We start from the raw sequence: 17,107 nt of genomic DNA, 5'->3' as shown, positions 1-17,107 counted from the left end.
ATTTTAAAAATATACGAAAATAAATTGAAATAAATCTTACCGATCCACTTCTTCGTCCTCCTTATGAAAACTCGAGATGTTTTGGTATTGGAAATATGTTTCTACAAAACTTTCTGGCAATTTTTCCAAGATTAACATAGGGGTCTGGTAAAGCTTTGTTTCGTTTTTAGCGATTGGATAACAATTCCAACCATCGCGTTCTATATATTCTGAATCAGGAACTTCATTTATTTGTCCCTTTTTTTGAAATTCTTTGTTTTTATGTACATCTACGTTGCTTGTGCTCTGTTCAGCCTCCGGCACAGCTTTGGCCTTAGTTTTTTTATGTACTTTTACTCTCATTTCATTTTCATCGAAAATTGGCATGGTAGGCTCACACTCTACCATTTCCACAGGGTCTTCAAAATTGATTAGAGGAGATTCAGCTCTATCACTACCACATTCGTTGGCGGTCGATACATTTGCTGAGGTAGTTTTGTTTTCACTTACCTCAGCATCCTTTGGCATAATTTTATCGTATACAAACTTCATATATTTTTGATAACTTGCAACTGCGTTTTGGTCTACAGCAGAGAATCCCGTAAAGCTTTTTAGACTGTCGGTGTCTGCTATAACTTCATCACTTGGCGTTTCAATTTGTTCAGTTGAGTCAATATCATTGCATTGAATATCTTCATCTGTGATTTTTTTATTGTTGGGAGTATTTACACTTTCATTGCCTGCTTTTTTATCTTTACTTTTCTTAACACTTAGTGGAACATTTTCATTCTCAGAATCAGAAGATTCAATTTTCTTTTCTTCTTGTCTTATTTTTTCTCGCATCCTTCTGGTCAACACTGCCAGTTCATTAAGAGGAGGGAGTGGTGGAAGCGGTGCAGGTTTTTCTTTACTTTTTTCAGCTGCCTGTGTTTTTGATTGTTTTTCAGCTGCCTGTGTTTTTGATTGTTTTTCAGCTATGTGTGTTTTTGACTGTTTTTCAACAGTCTTTTTCCTAGGTCTGCCTCTTTTTTCATGTTTTTTCTTTGTTGCAATTTTATTAGCATTGCGTGCTTCATCATCCGTGCTACTTTCCATAAGCTTGTCCTTAGCGGTTTCTATATTCAAAGGCTCAAAAGTCTGCGGTATTAGTAAGCTCATGCTGGGATCATACTCATTGATATAATCCGGATCGTGTTGTCTTCGAATCCTTAAAGCACTTTGACTAAAAATTTCGTCATTTGGTTCGTTTAAAGGGTGCATTAATTTGTTCGTGCTAACGAACCTTTCAAAAGCAACCACGTCAAAACACGAACTATCATAGCGCTGTAAAACATCTCTTGCATGGGTATCGTCTTGAAATTCCTGCTTAGTAACTATATTTTCAGGAATAGAAATCATTTCATCAGGGGGTAGGGCAGGTTCTGTCTTAACAATAACAGGATGTATTGGATTTTCACACTCATTTTGCTCTTCCATCGATTCTAAAGGTTCAAGCTTAACTTGCATAATAATTGGTTGTTCTTCTTCACCACAGCTCTCGTCATCTTTTGTTTGCTTCTGACTATTGACTTTAAGAATACAGGATTTTAATTCCTTCATTTGCACCTGGGTTGCCCAACTGTTATTTTCATTTGTTTCAGAATGTATGTCTCCTGCATTGAGTTCTTCATCGAATATAGGATCAAATCCATCTTCGTCGTAAAAATTTGCTTCTCCATCTTCAGCAAACGGAGAATTTTCTTCACAACCTCGATCATAAACGTTTTCAATGTTGTGAAATGCTTCTTCTGTCAAGGTGTTTACGGAATTTATTGTCAACTCTGAAGTTTTTTGGACACAGTTCTTGTTAATACTATAATGGGTGAGTAATAATATAGTTTCCAAGCAAATGGTGGCTAATTTTTTCACATCATATACAACTACCGGCGTCAATTCGGGTGTTTCCTTATAAGAAATATGACATTCTTTTAGCTTATCATCTGCGTTGTTGCAAAGAATATCGCAAATGAACTCCAGGGTAATGATTTTTAATGATTTTGGAGTATAATAAGGCATAGTTTTCTTAAGTTCTGTATCATCATCAACATAGATTTTAGAATAAGATGATGATAGAAATTCTTGCATTTTTTTGACACATAAATGGAACAACGATTTAATCCCGTTTTTGGCAACTGAAGAAAGACGCATTGGTATTATTTTAATATTGTCAAAGTTGTAGTGCACTGATTTGTTACAATAATTTTGTTCAATATTAGTTTCTGTGAAATGTCTTTGGTTAGACTGTTCTTTTGAGTCGGAGTAAAATAACATAACGTCTTCATTATTTGCTACTTCTGTAGCGACAAATAGTAAATCAGTGAGTGTCTTGTAGCACAATGTTTTTAAGGGTTGAGGGCTATGTGTTGTTGTATAATTAACACGCGGATTCAACTGCCCAGGAAACAAATCACGATAGTCCATAATTTTTCCCGAATCGACACTATTTTCTGAGAAAGGTGACATTACATCTTCGTCGAAGTCTTCCAAAGGCTCATGACACTTAGTTTGAAGGGACGATAAAGGATCATTTTTAATATCATGAAAGTTTTTTGTTACTACATTTAAGCAGAGACGAAATAAACTTTCAGGGATGTATTCATTTTCGTGTATGCTGCCACTGCTTATTGAAAAATGGGCTTCATTTAAATTTTCTTCAGTTAAAAATGTATCTTCAATGTTAACATTCATTATGGACGAACAACATTCTAACGTGTTGCAAGAATAATCAGATATACTTTTTAAACAAAGCCGAAGTAAACTTTCGGGGATTGTGACGTCAGCAAAAGGATTACTTACTTCTTGACTATGACTATCTACTCTGCTGTGATTCAAAATGGTCAAACGTTTCTGGAGAGTTTTCATGCATATTGATAAGAGACTTGCAGGACTTGAAATTTCTCTTGTGACTGTAATTTTCGCAACTTCACTTATACCACCTTCTGCAGAATCACTGTCTTCACCAGATTCGTGATTGAAATTGTCATTAAAATTGTCGAAATTGGATGTATTTTCTTTGAACTTATCAGATTTTACAAAGAAATAGGCACAAATATAGTTCTGATCAATAGTAAGCCACTCTTTTGATGTAAAAGGAGCACAAGCTTTTATAGCTTGCTGACGATAATAATCTTCAAAAAAATCATGAACCATTTTATTAGTCACATAACAATCAGGAGGTTTTTTATTTCGGCCGTCCTGGGCTAAAAAAGACTGCGTAGGATTGACTTTCTTCACCATCACAGAGTTACTAAGCCATACAGATTTTTTACCCTGTAGATTAAGCTTATCTTTACATGCTTTAGCTTTATTTGTCGCTGCAGACGGTTTTTTTGCGATCTTGATTGACAACTCTTTATTGAGAAACACAGTCTTGGGATTAAACTTAGGCGGAAAAGTTTTCTTTTGAAGTGGCGATGGCGTTTCTTCAACAATTTCGCAATCACTATCATTGTCTGTCACTTTATCTGATGGAATAACCTTTTTTAGTTCCTCTCTACATTCCGATAGATTGTTAACCTTCAAAAATTCTTCATATTGTTTCGCTAAATCTTCCTCCATTTGGATCAAATTACTTTTTGCCAGTTTAAACAATAAAAATGATTTCTGCACGCAATAATCCATCTTAAACGTGTCTGTAACGTTTTTTGTATTAATTTTCTTAGCGATGAAATCTTCAGATTTTTGAGTCATTAACTGACCAAGTTCAGACGTAGTTTTAATGATATTTTGTAGAAATTCACAGGCTTTCTCAGATTGCATTGTTGTCAAAGCAACATTTTTTGTCATAGGAACTTCATATGGTGTATTTGTTTGCGCTTCAGTGTTTGTGGTTTCAATTATATTAGTTTGTGTACAAATTTCTACAGATTTCTTTGCATCTGGGTCAATTACTGGAATTTCTAAAGGAGTGTTATGTAAAGGCTCATTAGAAGAAACCTTCTTTATTTGCAAATTAGTTCCCTGTATTTTCTTCGCAATAAAGTTTTCGAATGCATGCGAGCCAGAGGAGCTCCAACCCAATTTTTCACTTGTATCCTCATTTGTTTTTATTATTGAAGATTGTAAACAAACTTCAATATCGTCTTCATCTTGAAGTAAATTAATTTGTGGAGAAATAGTGGTAACATTTATATCGGGAAATATGTCCTGTTTTAGTTTCTTACATGTTTTTCTTTTTCGACTATTTCTTTCAGGAAGTTCAAGATCTTCAGCATCCAAATCTTCCGAATCACTGTCAGTGTCGATATATGACTTTCGTTTTCTGCCTCGTTTCTTTTTACTTTCATTAAATTCTGGTACATATTCATCATCAGAACAATATCGTTTCCGTCGTCCTCTAGGTTCATCGTCATCAGATAATTCGATGTTAGCAAAAGGATCTTCATCAGATTCTTCTTCATAATGTGTATTTTGTTTCACTTTCCTTCGCACAGGTCTTTTTGAACTATCTTCAATTAGCAGGGAGTTGTCTGCCTCTTCTCCTTCCTCCTGTTGTTGATTTTCGTTAATATTTTCTTTAACAATGTTGTCAATATTATATTCGAAATCAGACTTTAATGGAACTTTGGAACTCCTTTTAGCAAGTGTATCTACTGTCTTTGTTTCATTGTCATCCTCACTACAAGGAGGTTTTTCCAGAGGGTCACTATCGTCAACTACTATATCTTCAGAATCATCTTCGCGTGTTGTCTCAATTTTATTTAAAGCTAAATCATTTGTCTTAATATCTGCATTATCCTGAGAGTCATCTACTTTTACATTTTCAGATATTTCTCCAACTTCTTTCTGTAGATTTGCAGTAAAATTTTTTTGGCTTAAAGTACTTAAACTCATGTCATCCTCTAAATCATCATCAGAAGCATTGACTTTATTAGTCTCTTTGTCAGTATCAGCTGGCTCCTTTTTTTCAACATTCTTTCTTGGGCGGCCACGCTTTTTAGGAACAGTGAAAGTTACACCAATGTCAGAAGTGTTGTTTTTATTTTCCAGCAGTTGTTCTGATGTACTTGTCGAAGATTGTCTTTTAGTGCGCCCTTTCTTGGGAAGAGCCTCAGATGTTTTGGCATCAGTTGCATCATTATTATTAATGCCAAATAGTTCACTTAAAGCACTTTCAACAGTATCCCCTTTTGGATCAGTGGCTGTAGAATCAACAGGGGGCAATTGTTTTTGTTGATCAGTTAGAGTTGATACTTTTTTTCTTTTTGCCTTACTCTTCTCTGCTGGTATGTCATCAGCATGACTTAACTCGGCCGATATGTTCTCTTGTCCATTGAGTGTTTGTAACAATGCCGATGTTTCTTCTTCAGGTGTCATTTTCTTAGGTGTATATTGTTTTAATGGTTTCTTTACCGGTTCTTCTAATTTTAAGTCAGATGATATATTCACAGTTTTCTTTTTCCTGCCTCTTTTTGTTAATTTTGGTGTTTTTGACAAAGAGGTGTCAGTCTCGAGTACCACTGGCAGATTTATGTCATTTTGGTCTTGGTTAGTTTTGGCAATTTTAGGTTTTCTACCTCTTCGACCACGAACTGGAGCAAGCAATTTGCGATAACCTTGGGCACTGTCGTCGTCCAAAGATAATGAGACATCTTCGTCTGGGTAAGGTAATTTCTGTTTTCGATCCCTTTTTGGCCTAGACGATTGCGTGAGAATTTCTTCATTCACTTTTGGTTCTACGTCCACGGCATTTTCTGGGCACGTAATTTGTTCAGTATCCGGTACCGATTTACTGTTTATTTGGCTAAGTTGACTGTCCGAACACGGCGTTAACTCAATTTCATCGGCGAAAGGAATCTCACCTAAGTCAGCATGCAAATCGGGAACCGCTGGCGTAGGCGGCACTATATCGGAGAGTGTGATAAATTCTTCTTCTTCTTCGTAAATAGAAGCGGCTTGAAATTGTTCGAATGCGTCTTCTGTCGTACAGAGGTTGCTGCTTGCTTCCAAATTAATTTCTTCCGACATCTTGATCGCGTAAACCAGGTTTAACGTACACAAATAACACAGACATATTAATGCAACGAAAACTGTGTAATTTAACAGTTTTGCGGGCGATAAATGAGAAAATTTTCATAAAAATCACAATTTTTGTTGATTTTATAGCATCAACTCACAAAAACCATAGTTGCCAAGTGAAAATATTGCAAATTGTGATCTAAATATGATATATTTTTTATCTCGTTTTGTCCCCTTCAGGTTACGATTAGAGTAAAAGAGCAAAAACATAAACGCCATTTCTGGCTAAGTATGCCATTTCTGACTATGATATATTTTTTGGGGTCTAGGACCCAAGTATTAAGTAGATATTCACAATTTCTAGGATTAATATCCTTATGATCCGATATACAAGTAATTTATAATTATTATTCCCTCCAAAATGTATAGATCTATAATTATTATATAAGGAGTGTACATGTATTGTAGTAGAAAGTTAATTTTTATAATTTTCAAAAATATTTTATAGTCAATTAGGCAAATTTTAATATTGGAGTTAAATAGAAACTGTAATGATCATTTTTAAATGGCTTTATTTTGATTCAGCATCCGCAAAATACAGGATGTCTATTAAATAGAGATGAAACGGATAGTGATTTGGCCGGATACCGGATATCCGGCGTGCAACTAGGCCCTATATATTTAAATAGATAACATTCGATAATATAAACAACAGATAAATGTCAACACTCAAAATCGCCAATTTTACAAGGAGATTCTGGACCTTTTGGAGGGAAAAGTGTCGTTTTTATTTTGACTTTCAATTATTTTGTGAAATCTAGTTTAAAGTGGAATAGGATAGTGCTATTGTGCCTTAATCGACGATTAAAACGCGAAATTATACGAATCTCGAATTAAAATACCCGTATCGGCCCGTTCCAAGGAATCCCGAGTCAATCCAAGCACGCCGCCTCAAATTGCCTATCCTCTTTTGTGGCGGCCATATTTACAGAAACTGATAATTATTTTTATGTTTTCGACTGAAGGACTTTGTTTCCATGGCCAGCAATAAATTTAAAAAAAAAAACAATTTGGCAATATTTTAATATCAGTGCTGTTTGTGCGTGTTGGGCTAAATGCAAATTTATCGTGGTGGAAAATGAAAAGACAGTTATATCATTATTTGGCTATTCTAAAATTTCTAGTTGTTATTCTATAAGTATGATATAAGCCTAGCACTTGATACTCATTTATTCTCTTATTTTTTTAATGTAATTAATTAGTTGTTTGTGATATAACTAATCTAAAACTTGGTACCAGTTTTGCCGGTACATATTGTTTATACGATGCTATGTCGGACCAGTTTGCTGCGACTGGGGAGCGAGGCGGAATGTGCAACCGATATGACCTAGCTGCTGTCCATGATGTGCAGGCTGTGTATTAGGGTCGGCAGACGCCTTTTTGAACATTTACTGTGAAAAATGTAAAACTTTTTTGCAATTGTTCTAAAAACTAAATGTTTTTGAAATGATTTTGAAATGTTTTATTCCTTGATTTGAAGTTAGAAACGATCACCCCAAGTGGTACAAATCATCTGAGACACTGAAATTACGAAAAATTAGGTTTTTCAGACTTTAACAAATATTCCGTTTGTGGCTGTAATGTCGATCTGTTTGATGAAATTTTGAATTAAACCGTAACTAAAGTAAATAGGTACATATTTATTTTTAGCAATTAGATGAAAAAGTAGACAAGTTTTTATAATTAAATGCAGATGCGGAGTCATACATTTTGATTTTCTTACACCCATTCAGTAATTAAAAAAATATATTTTTATTTTTTCATACTTCTCTATATTTTTAAAATAACTTTTAGAAAGGAATTTAATTCAGCTAATAATGACCATTAAAAAGCAGGTTGATTTAAGATAATGAAAAAAAAAGAATGTTAGAAAAAGACTATTAAGTTTGAGCACAGTCGCGACCAAAGGTGTTAAAGGTGTAAAACGTTAAAATCGTCATGCATACTAAATCTATAATAAAAAAAAACTGTTGGGAATATTATCCTAGTACAGGTACAGGGTCAAGAGCACGTCAAGCTTGACACTTAAGATTGAAATCCAACTCTATGCCGCTTACGATAACAAAGGTCCAAAGTACAAAGTGTCAAGCTTAACGTGCTCTTGACAGTACCATGGGCTTTTTTGTAGGCAATCACCATAGACGTATTATACAAGCAATTACGTTCATGACATATCCGTCCCGGCTTGGCGTCGACTTATAAGACACCTTGTATATTACCAATTTTTTTTATTTACAGTAATTATTTGTGCAAAAGAGATAGATAATCAAACATTAACAAATTCTCATGTCTATTCTCTTTCACAAATATTTTCTTCCTTAATTTACTTTTTTATATCGTTTATTAATTTTCGATGTTCGTTCCGGAATTTTTTTGACATCAAATGTCAAAAATAATCGCTGTTGACGAGTATTTCATGAATTTTGCCTTTATTTTTATTATATTTCTCATTTGAAATGATATTTTATTTGGATTTTCGAGTTAGATAGTAGTTGGTCATTTGTTCCCATAATCTCATTTTGCGTTGCCGATGTATATGTTTCAAAATGTACTTTCCAATAGGTTGGCCCAAAGTTCTCAAAAATGTTGGTGCAGATAATCAAATTATAAAACAAATCGTGTCTAATAGGGATAAAATATTGTTTGCTTCGTTAAGCGATGACTGTCTCACAGTGTGGTTTTGTAAGGTGCATACGTTTGTTATTATAGTCATCAATCCATACAATTACTTTGACCATTGGTTTTAACTCAGTTATCAACTCAATAGTTGAAAATTGGTTTAATTTTATACAAACATGTACATTTTATATTCAACAAATCACATTTAAAAAAGATCATTTTGTGCTTAGTGACATTATTCTAAATTAATGTTTTAGAAGCCATAAAATAGTATACACTGTTTGTAAGTCTGGTTCCTTCAAAAAGTTCTGTGAATTGTGCAGACGGCAGCACATAAAGGTACACAATGACAGGCGTTGCTGAACAAAAATGTACAGCTTGATGTGCTGTTGACTGTACATTATCACTATGGTTTTCTTACATTTGTAATCTTTAAGTAACTTTTTAAACATTGTCTATACATTTTGCAAAACTCTTTGAATAAATTGTGCTTGTAAGTAATATAGCTGATAATATGCCACATGTGTTTACAGTGTTCATGGTCATTTGTGACTGGATAATATTGTATTTTGTTCTTTGGCTGCTAGAGGCGGCTTACTATTTGCCGTATAAATATTCGTTATTGGTAAAGTATCAGAGGTGGCATTATTATCAATGTCCATAAATGTTTTATTTACCAGCTTGTATGACTTAATATGATTTTTTTAGCTTCTATTGGCAATACATCCCCAAATTATAACATTTATAAGGTCCTACCTAACTGGAAAGGTAAAATGTTTAATGTGTATTTGATAAATATATCAATTGCTCTCCTGTATATTGATAGATAAGTAATTTTTTTAAGGTAATCATAACTCTAATTTTTTTATGTAGAAATACTGAAACTTTCTACTTTTCCATCTAACAAATAAAATTAAGAGTTATGATTTCTTTTTCTTAAAAAAGTTATTTTAAATTGCTCTCATGTAACCTTTTCCAAATGCATGTTAGACGTTTTACCTTTCTAATGTCGGTATACAAAAGTAGGTGATTAACACGCTATTAAATAAACATTTGTAAATTAATTTTAATCTCTTGTATTTTAGCCAACTGTGCCAATAGTGTATCACAAGAGGAGTGTGGAATCTCTGCAGAGGCTTGGAATCAATGTCGGAGTAGAATGGAAGCCTGATTCTTCAATGATATGCATCTCTGTAAGTTTTGTAACTAAATACTGATTACCACGTAATTGAAAACAAAAATGACATTTTACTGCACTAAATGGAATGCATGTGTAGAAAACCTTGGGATGGTCGAGACAGTCCTTTATGGGTGGCAATCTCTGTAGAAAAATATAAATAGAAGAAAAACACTAAGGTGGTGTTCACTTATAACAACACACTAACATGGGTTAAATATCGCTATGAAGTGCATTTTAATCTACACTTTATGGCCTTTGCCCAGCAGTTACCTTTATTGGTGCTTGTGATTCTTAGTCAGACTACTTCAGGAAACTTTTCTAAATTAGTTGTGGTATGCGTGTTCTGGGTGGTACCCCAGAATTCTATCATTAAATTTTGTTACTCTAAAGGATTTTGTAACAGGGTTGGAAAAAGCATGATTTTTTTTGAAAAATCTAATAAAGCACGATTTTTTTTACATCCTAATTAATCACGATTTTTTTAATTTAATCATTTTATCAAACTGTTTAACTATATTTTTGCGTAAAACATAGTAATGAAAAAGGTTAATTAACCGCGGCAAGCTAGTTTTTCGTTTAAATATATAATAATTAGAGTTGCGCCGAGTACTCATCTACTACTTTTTTTACTACTCGTACTCGGGCAAATATCTCGGTTCATGAGAAGAGTACTTGATTAAAATAAAGCATTACAGCTATAGACATAATAAAGTAAAACCAACAATATAATTAAAATGATCAAAAGAGATTTATTACTACAAATTCAAGACAATTGTAACAATTTAGTAATTTAAAAAGAAAGTTTACATTATTAATATTTAAAATTTAACAAAGGCAAGTTATGATGTAGGAATACAAGACTTTCTGCGCATTCAGGTAATAATCTGTTCTTTTTTTCTTCATACACATTAACCACTTCGGAAAATAACCGCTCGCTATACACAGTGTTTGCAGGTGCACATAAAAACACTTGTGCTAACTGTATCAGTTTTGGATATCTTGTTTTATGCCCTGCCCACCATTGGAATGGACTCTGCTCTCGCGGCAATAAACTTTCATTAACATATCGGTCTCATTCTGGAGCAATGGGACTTCTAGGATCATCGCATTGCAGTTGTAATGAACCGAATAATTCGGCCGAGTACTCGGGTCGGCAAATATTAAACCGAGTAATATTCGGTACTCGGTTACTAGATAAAAATTGTACTCGGCGCATCTCTAATAATAATGATATTGATTTTTCAGATGTAAAAGACCCTAGTCTTTAAAATATATTTGTCTGATTTTATGTTGATTTATGTGAAAAAAAAAAAAAATTAAACACATTTGTTATGATTATTAATACAAAGATCGAACACTCAGAAAAAACTTCTTCGACCCGACCGGATTCGAACTGACGTCTTCTAGCATACCGCGCCAGACGCTATACCAACTTAGCCACAGAACGAACTAGCGGACCCTACAAATTTTTCTATGTACTTGCGTCGTATCTTTGTACTTGGTTTTTCAACGACTTTTTAGCCTTAGCGCCATCTATGAGAAATCTATGATGTTTCGTCACCCAGTTAGATACCTTTACAACTACCAGCTCCGGCTAGAGATGTCGCTATTCATAGTATTTCATTATTTTTTTTATTGAATTGATATACAATTATTTTTATGTGAAATTACTCCACTAGTTTGTTATAATTATTAATATAACGATCGAACACTCAGAAATAATTCCTTCGATCCGGCCGGATTCGAACCTACGTCTTCTAGCATACCGTGGCAGATGCTATACCAACTAAGCCATGGAACGAACCAGCGGACCTCACGAATTTTTCTATGTGCTTGTATCATACCCTTGTATTTGGTTTTTCAACGACTTTTTAGCCGTAGTGCCCACCTATGAGAAATCTATGATATTTCGTCACCCAGTTAGATACCTTTACAGCTACCAGCCCCGGCTAGAGATGTCGCTATTCATTGCTTTTAATTTTTTTTTTATTGAATTGATAGTCAATTATTTTTATGTGAAATTACTCCACTAGTTTGTTATAATTATGAATACTGAATTTTTTCTGAGAGTTCGATCTTTGTATTAATAATTACAACAAACTAGTGGAGTAATTTCACAAAAAAATTATTGAATATCAATTCAATAAAAACAAAAATTTGAATATTGTGTGTTAAATCACTGATTTTATTGAAAAAATAATTTCATTTAAAGCACGATTTAAATCATGATTTAATCGTGCCAACCTTGTTTTCTAATATAAAATAAAATCACATAATGGTGTGATTATTGAAAAAGCAAAGGTTAGCACATTCAGAAATAATTTTTGATTAAAATTCAATTGAAATTTGATTGAAAATATGTGTAAATGTGCTATAAATTTATTGATGTAGTGATGTAATTTTTTAATTAAATGTTGAGTTATTTTCATTTGTATGAATCCTCAATGCGCAGATTGTTTTTGTACTAGTGATTGTTGGACATTTTGCAGACATCAGAAGGCCACCTGATTCTATACAATGTGGAAGCAGCGAGTGAGCAGACAGCTTATCAGCAATATGACCCTCCAACGGCTAGTCTGCGCCGGGATTCAGCAGAGTTATTTGTGAAAGAAATCATACCATCACTACACATCACTTTGGTAAATGAAAAATATAACATATGATTCTTATTTTTAGATTTTTTTTTTGCAAAAATTCAGCAGTTTTGAAAGAATGCGTCCTACTTAGAGAATTTGAACTCGTGGACACTAGTACTTTTTTAATCACAAGTCTTTTTAATCCACTTTACTATTACATGCAAAGTAGGTGCTGCTGCATAGAGTTATGGAATACGGCTTATTACACTATACCGGACCGTTTAGTTTACTAATATTGGTTGATTTAATTGTGATAACAATCACATCCAAGCAAGTTTATGCTCAAGAAAATTCATAAAACTTTAATGTTGCAAACTTGCTGAGTAGGTCAGCTTACCCTGGGAAACTTGCGCTCCAATTGTGGGTCGGGTGTACGGGTTGATACAGTTCTAATTCAAGTCAATTTTGTGTGGATGTGGCTCCGTCGTTTTACGCGACGATTTGCCAATGTCAGGGTTGGAAGACTTATAAGGTTCTATTATGCCAGAACTAAATTTTCCGTGATGCAAATTACTTATGAAAAAATATTGAACACTTGTTTTAATTGTTTTATAATAAGTATTTTCTTTCGCACTTAGAACTATCGATCGCTATATGAATATTTTACTTATATTAAAAAATATATTTTACAATATAGTATCCAATTCAGTAAAATATTTCTGATATTTGTGTAAATAAAATACTTGAGATGCACGATGGTAAGTCTTTTTCTTTAAATTTCAGTTGAAAGAAATTTTAATATGGGACGGTCAGATAACTCGTATGTGCTGCATATCGGGCACTGAGATTCTTGTATGCACGACACGAGCGCACCTGCTGCGGTATAGATGGGATGGGACTCAGAATCGGGACTACTGCCTTGACCTCGGACGGATACCCTTTTCTATTAATCAGCAAGTTTCAAAAGGTAATTAAGAGCCTGCTCAAGGCGTATTTTGTATGCGTCGACAACGCGCGTATACGCACCGTAAACGCGCGTCATGTGCGCGTATACGCGCCGTAGTAGTAATGGAGCAACTACATGAAAACGCAAATTACGCGTTAATCTGCAACTATTGTTAATTTATTGTTTCATTTATTTTCCAACACAAAAAAATTATGCAGTGGTGTTTTTGAAATGTAACTTATTTACAACCCCTACAACGGGTTTACATGTAGCTTCAGTCATCATTTTACACAGCATTATGTTCTTACGTATTATTTTGTAAAGGACATGTGATAGTCAAAAAGAGAATTTGAACTTAATGATTTTAAACTTTAACTGATTTTGTATTATATTATAATACTTTCTGTACAATGTCTTTTAGTAATGTATTGAGCGTAGTGTAGGGTAATTGTCCAAAAACATTTAAATGGAAGAAAATATATATTTTTTATTTAAAAAATATAGCAGAAAAATTAGAAAATATTCATAAAAAATATTTTTTCTGAAACAAATTTTTCGTACGTGGATATTTTCCATGTCCCTTAATTGAGTGTATTCTCTTCTTTTTTGCCCATATACAAAATTCTGCATTGTTGAATGTTAATCGGAAATACCAGTACTTTTAAATACTTAAACCTGGTATTTCAGATTCAGACCTCGCAAGTTGATTTTGATCGCTCTTGAAATATCAAGGTTTTACAAAACGGTAATTTAATAATTTTATTATGGATTACGTGTTATATCCAGGCAATCTACAAAAGCATTCTAAGTAATAATGATAATAATAATAACGCACGCACTCACTCAACATAGCCCCGCACTAGGAACACCCTGTGTTGCGGGTGCCATGGACACCCATAGACAACCACAAATTACACCCAAACTCACGAGAGAAATAAATGTAAGCTATGCAAATATTTCTCCCGGCCCGGGAATCGAACCTGGGACCTTTGCGTGGCAGTCCGGCGTGGTAACCGTTCGGTCACTGAGGCAGTATTTTGTTCTATTACAAGTATAATTTGTCATTTCTATAATTCAGCTGTTATTTCCTTTAATGTCAGCTGCTTGAGCTTTCTTTTGATTCCATAGTCGAATATATTCACAATGTCCAACGTTTGTAACCATTCTGAGGTATCAGGAAAGTAATAAGAAGTCATGCTATGATGGGAAACCTTTAACTAGTGATAATAGAATCTTGTTCATATGATAGTGAATAAATATTGTTATTATTGAAAATGAAACCATTTTGTTTTTGATCGCGTATACTTATTTGTTTTTCAAGCAGTCAATCAGTCGTGACCATATTTGAAACAGTCAGTGCAAAATGGTATAACCCACATTTAATTTTTTTTTCTACAATGTTACTGATATGACTATGACTGATTGCCTCCTTTCTTGCCTAAAGAGACTGAAAGGTTGGTTTGTTGGAAAATACGCCATTTTACTTTCAATGCCAAGGTATAGTAATTGCAAAAACCTAAAATTTCGATATCTTTATTATTATTAATAATACTTGAGATATTCAGTGTGCGTGGGCTTTATTTACGTCGACCGAATTCATTTTCTTACATCTTTTTTATTATTTTATAGCGGAACCGATCCTAGAAGATAACACGCACGTGAACGACATAGAATATTCGCCGCTAGTGTGTGGGTTCGGAATCACGTTGAATGACGGCCGCGCAGCTTATCTCACAGCACCTAATCTCAAGTTCGATCCTAATGTAAGTTGGTTGTAGTAATTAATTAATTTAATGATATCGTCGAGGATAGTGCAATTACGCGTAACTAGCATTTGATCATGAGTTTCCATTTCGGTTATTTAGTGGCCAAATCAAATCCGCGTAAATGTCGTGGCATCCAAATTAGCGGAATCTATTGTTATCAGTCCGTAGATAATACAAATTAATGCTTACTGTGCAGACATGAAAGTCGTAGCCATTGAAATATCAAAGTAATAACGTTACATCCGTCTCCTATAAAATTTGGTAAAAAGCGCGTATCTGCACTAAAAGATACGCGCTTTTTACCAATACTACATACGCGGATTTGCACTATCCCGACGTATTTAGTTATTATTTGTGTACAATATGGCTCACAAACGGTGGTACGATATGGGCATGCAAATCTATGGTTCTACATTTTGGTTGTTACACAATTGTAAAGCATATTACCAAGATAGTTTTTAACATATTATAATAACACGTTATTGTGCATTTGTCAGTTATTTGTTTATTGAATGAATAGTATTGTAGCCTTGTTGGAATAAAACCATATGTGATCATACGTCGTCGTACGTGCTTTTATCACACATAGAGTCATACAAATAATGGGAACTACTTGAAACAAATTACGTATGTGTGAAATTTTATAACTCTCCAATTTAAGCATAAATAAGTTATCGACCAATTTCGTTCGTAGAATCTTTAAACCGCTCTCCTAAAAGGTTGCCATTTTGTATATAGAGAATGGCATCTTTTTGTTATAAATATTCTATTTAACTACTCTAATAAAATTGATTAAAGACTATGCTGACTAAAGGGTTTCCTTAATGTCCCAGATATTAATCAACACAGATCTGAGGGTAAGACAGTGTGTGCTCGAAGTTCAACTTAATTGTAAATGTCGCTAGTTTTGTTTTTGTTTGACGGCCATTCTCACATTCAGTGTTCTCAGCCTAATTACCGTGGCCATTGATTTTTCTTGCTTATTATAACCCAATAACATTGAAATAAGAAAATATAATAAAAATATTTGAACTTTCTAGTTACCGTATCCATGGCTATGGTAATTAGATCTAATTCCAGTAGTTTAAAAGTGACGTTTTCAAGCGTAAATTTATTTTACCTATGGAATAAACGATTCTTTGACTTTGATAAAATATTTATGTCTTAAGGACGCGTTTACAAATCTGACCAAAATAAGCAGTTTTTCGGTACATTTTGCGGCAGAACTAAACTAAACTAAATGTAAATAATAATTTTCACAGATAGATTACTCCTTCATCTTCAAACTTTCGCAATTTTTTATTAGAAAATTTTGATTTATAATATTGTAAAAAAACATTTCCGGTACCTCTTCACACAAAATTGACGATATCGTATTGAGTTTAGGAACATTTTTTTTCTATTTAATAACAGAAATGTATTTATTTAAAAATATTTTATGTAAGCAGACATGATCAACTCAAAAATGTGGCGGAAAGAACTACCAAAATGTTCCAAATAGTCTCAGGAAAAAAATCAAATCGATTTTAGTTTTTTAACGAATTTAGCTTTATCGCGTGCATCTTAAAAGCTTGAATCTAAGGGTTATTTTACTGGTCACTGTCGTGATTTATTGTTGCACAAAGGTTTGTAATGAAATTTAGTCTGCGCTCGGCCGCCGTTGTGAGTGGACACTGTGTCGCTTGTAAGCAACAGCTCATGTAGAAAAAGATCGCTGTACGAAAACAAACTATTTGGCATACCAAACTTGATACTTTACGTGTTTTGTGCGAGACTACGGACAAACAAGGTAAGATTTTACTTAGTTTCTTATATTTTTTCTTGAATTACCTACGGATTATAAATTTACATTTCGTTTCGGACTTGATGGAGTGACCTGAAGGTATATTTGGAACTGGACTGGAACTGGAATCAATAAACGAGTAGAGCTAAGTGTACCGAGTTTGGGCTCGTTGTGTTAGTTATGATGAGACCTTACCTCAGG

The 17,107-nt window shown here is 33.7% G+C and overlaps 2 protein-coding genes across 3 annotated transcripts in view; one reads left to right on the top strand and one right to left on the bottom strand.

Moving 5' to 3' along the window:
* The window catches only part of LOC113230919, a 41,070-nt gene extending 35,000 nt beyond the window's left edge, over positions 1-6,070 (bottom strand). Inside the window, exon 1 of the mRNA XM_026465029.1 lies at positions 41-6,070. Coding sequence (XP_026320814.1) covers positions 41-5,985 — 5,945 coding nt within the window. The 5' untranslated portion in view covers positions 5,986-6,070. The remainder of the gene's footprint in view (positions 1-40) is intronic.
* A 2,495-nt stretch (positions 6,071-8,565) lies between these two features.
* LOC113231147 (guanine nucleotide exchange factor subunit Rich) overlaps positions 8,566-17,107 on the top strand; it is a 60,578-nt gene continuing 52,036 nt past the window's right edge. For both annotated transcript variants that reach the window (XM_026465339.1, XM_026465338.1), the window contains exons 1-5: positions 8,566-8,723; positions 9,741-9,848; positions 12,325-12,474; positions 13,195-13,378; positions 14,987-15,120. In XM_026465339.1, coding sequence (XP_026321124.1) covers positions 8,583-8,723; positions 9,741-9,848; positions 12,325-12,474; positions 13,195-13,378; positions 14,987-15,120 — 717 coding nt within the window. In that variant the 5' untranslated portion in view covers positions 8,566-8,582. The remainder of the gene's footprint in view (positions 8,724-9,740; positions 9,849-12,324; positions 12,475-13,194; positions 13,379-14,986; positions 15,121-17,107) is intronic.

The sequence above is a fragment of the Hyposmocoma kahamanoa genome, unplaced genomic scaffold, assembly GCF_003589595.1.
Source record: "Hyposmocoma kahamanoa isolate Upper Pololo Valley unplaced genomic scaffold, ASM358959v1 64, whole genome shotgun sequence".
In the NCBI taxonomy this organism is placed as follows: Eukaryota; Metazoa; Arthropoda; class Insecta; order Lepidoptera; family Cosmopterigidae; genus Hyposmocoma; species Hyposmocoma kahamanoa.
Note: the sequence above shows the minus strand (reverse complement) of the source record. Positions and strands in the feature narration are given on the sequence as shown.